At 49.0% G+C, this 2,463-nt stretch overlaps 1 protein-coding gene across 1 annotated transcript; it reads right to left on the reverse strand.

The window, feature by feature from the left end:
• Positions 1-1,401: 1,401 nt before the first annotated feature.
• PtA15_14A166 (uncharacterized protein) lies at positions 1,402-2,008 on the reverse strand (the record flags this gene model as incomplete). Its single annotated transcript, XM_053162854.1, has 2 exons — positions 1,402-1,627; positions 1,692-2,008. 2 exons carry the CDS (start codon positions 2,006-2,008, stop codon positions 1,402-1,404), a joined length of 543 nt encoding a protein of 180 aa, XP_053026839.1.
• Positions 2,009-2,463: the final 455 nt, after the last annotated feature.

Genomic DNA, 2,463 nt, shown 5'->3' on the forward strand with positions numbered 1-2,463 from the left:
ATATCTGTTTTGCTGTTAACTATTTAGCGCGTTTTGCAGCCAAACCGGGTGTGTCCCACTGGAAAGGTGTTAAACATTTGGTAAATTACTTGGCGGGCAGCAGAGATCTGCGACTGACTCTTTTTCCCTCTACTGATCAAAAAGCGCTCAAGACTTTTGCAGATGCCTCCTGGGGTGGAGAATTCTCTTGCTCATCCTACAGCGTCCTGATTTCCTTTCTCAATTGCCCAGTGCTGTGGGTTTCACGGAGACAACAGTCCGTGGCGTCATCCACCTGTCATGCAGAATACATGGCACTGGGGGTTGCCACAAGGCAGACTCTCTGGGTAAGACACTTGCTACGGGATGTTTTGAAGCAAGATTTTGTGGGACATTTGTTTTGCGATAACCAGTCGGCTATCAGGGTATCTACTGACGACGCGTCCAACAAGCGGACGCGCCACACTGACCGCGATTTTTACATCACTAACGAGTCTCTGTTCCAGAAAAAGACTGTGATTGAGTGGGTGAACACCAAGGATCAGCTGGCGGATATATTTACCAAGTGCATGGCACCGGTAAATTTTGTGGCTCTAAGGGACAGGATTATGTCAAAATGATTGTGTTGTTTATTTTTTTTCTCTTTCCTCTCTTTCTTTTTATTTTAACAAATTTCTTTTCCCTTTCCCTTGTCTGTTTTTTTCCTTTTTTCTTCTCCTTTTTTGTTTGTTATGCGGTACCGTGTCTACGGCGAGAGGGGGGGTGTTGTAGTCTGGAGGGCTACGCATCCTGAGCCTCGCCGCAGTTGCGGTATCTTGTCCATCCCGGACTGACATCCGGGTTGGAGAGATTGTCATTTTCATTACCATAGTGTCACTTCACCCACCTGTGCCACTACAAACTGTACTTGTATATAGCCTACACGGCGGTTGCATAGCGCGGTCAAAAGCGCCGCGAGTTCGGCCGTCAAATTGACGGTCCCCCCTCAGCCATTGTTGACCGTAAAAAAACAGCCCCCGCGTCAGCCGTCAAATTGACGGCCAAATTGTCAGCCTGCCCACCAGAGAGCAGTCGGGCAAACAGCTGGCAAACCTTCCGGCCCGCCGACCCGAGCGGGAACTTGACGTCAACCCCAAGCCCGTTCACAAATGCGGGCAGGCACTTTTGTCCACCGTTTGACGGAAAACAACCGCCGCAACCCATGATTCACTCAGAGCAAAAATTGGCGGCCACCAGGGCACTTTTTTTGGTTTGTATTGCATGTTTTGATGTTTTTTTTTTTTTTTTTTCTTTTGTTTTTATGCCTTTTTTTTTTGGTTTACAAATAATGATCTGGGAAGAGAATTGAGAGTGGGAAGAGAACAGAGAGTGGGAAGAGAACAGAGAGTGGGAAGAGAACAGAGAGTGGGAAGAGAACCGAGATCAGCAAATAAATCCCTCAGGATCTAGTATCACTCGTACCTCTCCCGGCGCAAAGAAATGTTGAGCGGCCGAGTGGATAGAAAGCCAAGAGGCCCTTGAATAAAATGGCGGGTGGGACACCTTTTGCTTCTCTAGCATGCCTGAGTTTGTAGTTGCTTGGCTCGTCCATTTGGAAGCCAACGTCTTGGCTGAATATGGGTCCGAGGCATTAATCGTATCAAGAAGGCTAAAGGCGGGCACAAAAAAAATGTCAGAGATGGATTCTTAAAATATGGGTCAGGGCGCTTAACTGGATGCCCTTTTTGAACTCACACCACAACAGTTCAAAGCCGGTGTTCATCCTGACCACCCCCTTGAAGCCGTATTGCTCGCCGATCTTACAAAGCTCGGCAGCACGCGCGTATTCGGCTTCTACATAATGACCCTTGTCCAGGAAGTGCTCGGGCACGGAACCGTTGATGAGGGCGTACTGCAAGTCCATAAAGCCGGGCGTAATGAGGGAAGCACTCTGGCCATCAAGGTAAATCACCCGGAGAGCACGCTCGGCTGAAAATGTGTAGAGCTGAAATCCATCGTGCGCAAGATAGGTTCCAACCGCATAGCTCATCTTGGGATCAAAGGCAAACCATTCTTTTTCCCTGATACCGTTCATGATGCTATTAAATCTCCTCAACAAGGCGGGCCGATTGAGTCTTGAGTGATTAGAATCAGCATTAGTAGTAGTGGTGGTGGAAGTGGGATATTCCAGCCAGTGATGAGCTCATGGTTTTTTTGAATGGATGAGGGTGGAGTCTGGACTCTGGAGGTGTGGAGGGTGACGTGTGCTCCAATGAGCGGACTTTGAAAAATGAGTGAGGACCAAGGGTGACGTGTCCCTCCAATGAGTGGACTCTGTACACCCGGCCACCTCTGCCGTTTTGGGGCAGGTTAGGGCTGAGCCTTGCAGCAGGCAAGTTAACATAAAGTTACCAATAAGTTGCCTGAATTCAAGTGCCGGCGGGTTGGCTGGCTATTTGGCTGTCAATTTGACGGCTGACGCGGGGGCTGGTAGCTGACCAGTCG

This window comes from Puccinia triticina, chromosome 14A (assembly GCF_026914185.1).
Source record: "Puccinia triticina chromosome 14A, complete sequence".
In the NCBI taxonomy this organism is placed as follows: Eukaryota; Fungi; Basidiomycota; class Pucciniomycetes; order Pucciniales; family Pucciniaceae; genus Puccinia; species Puccinia triticina.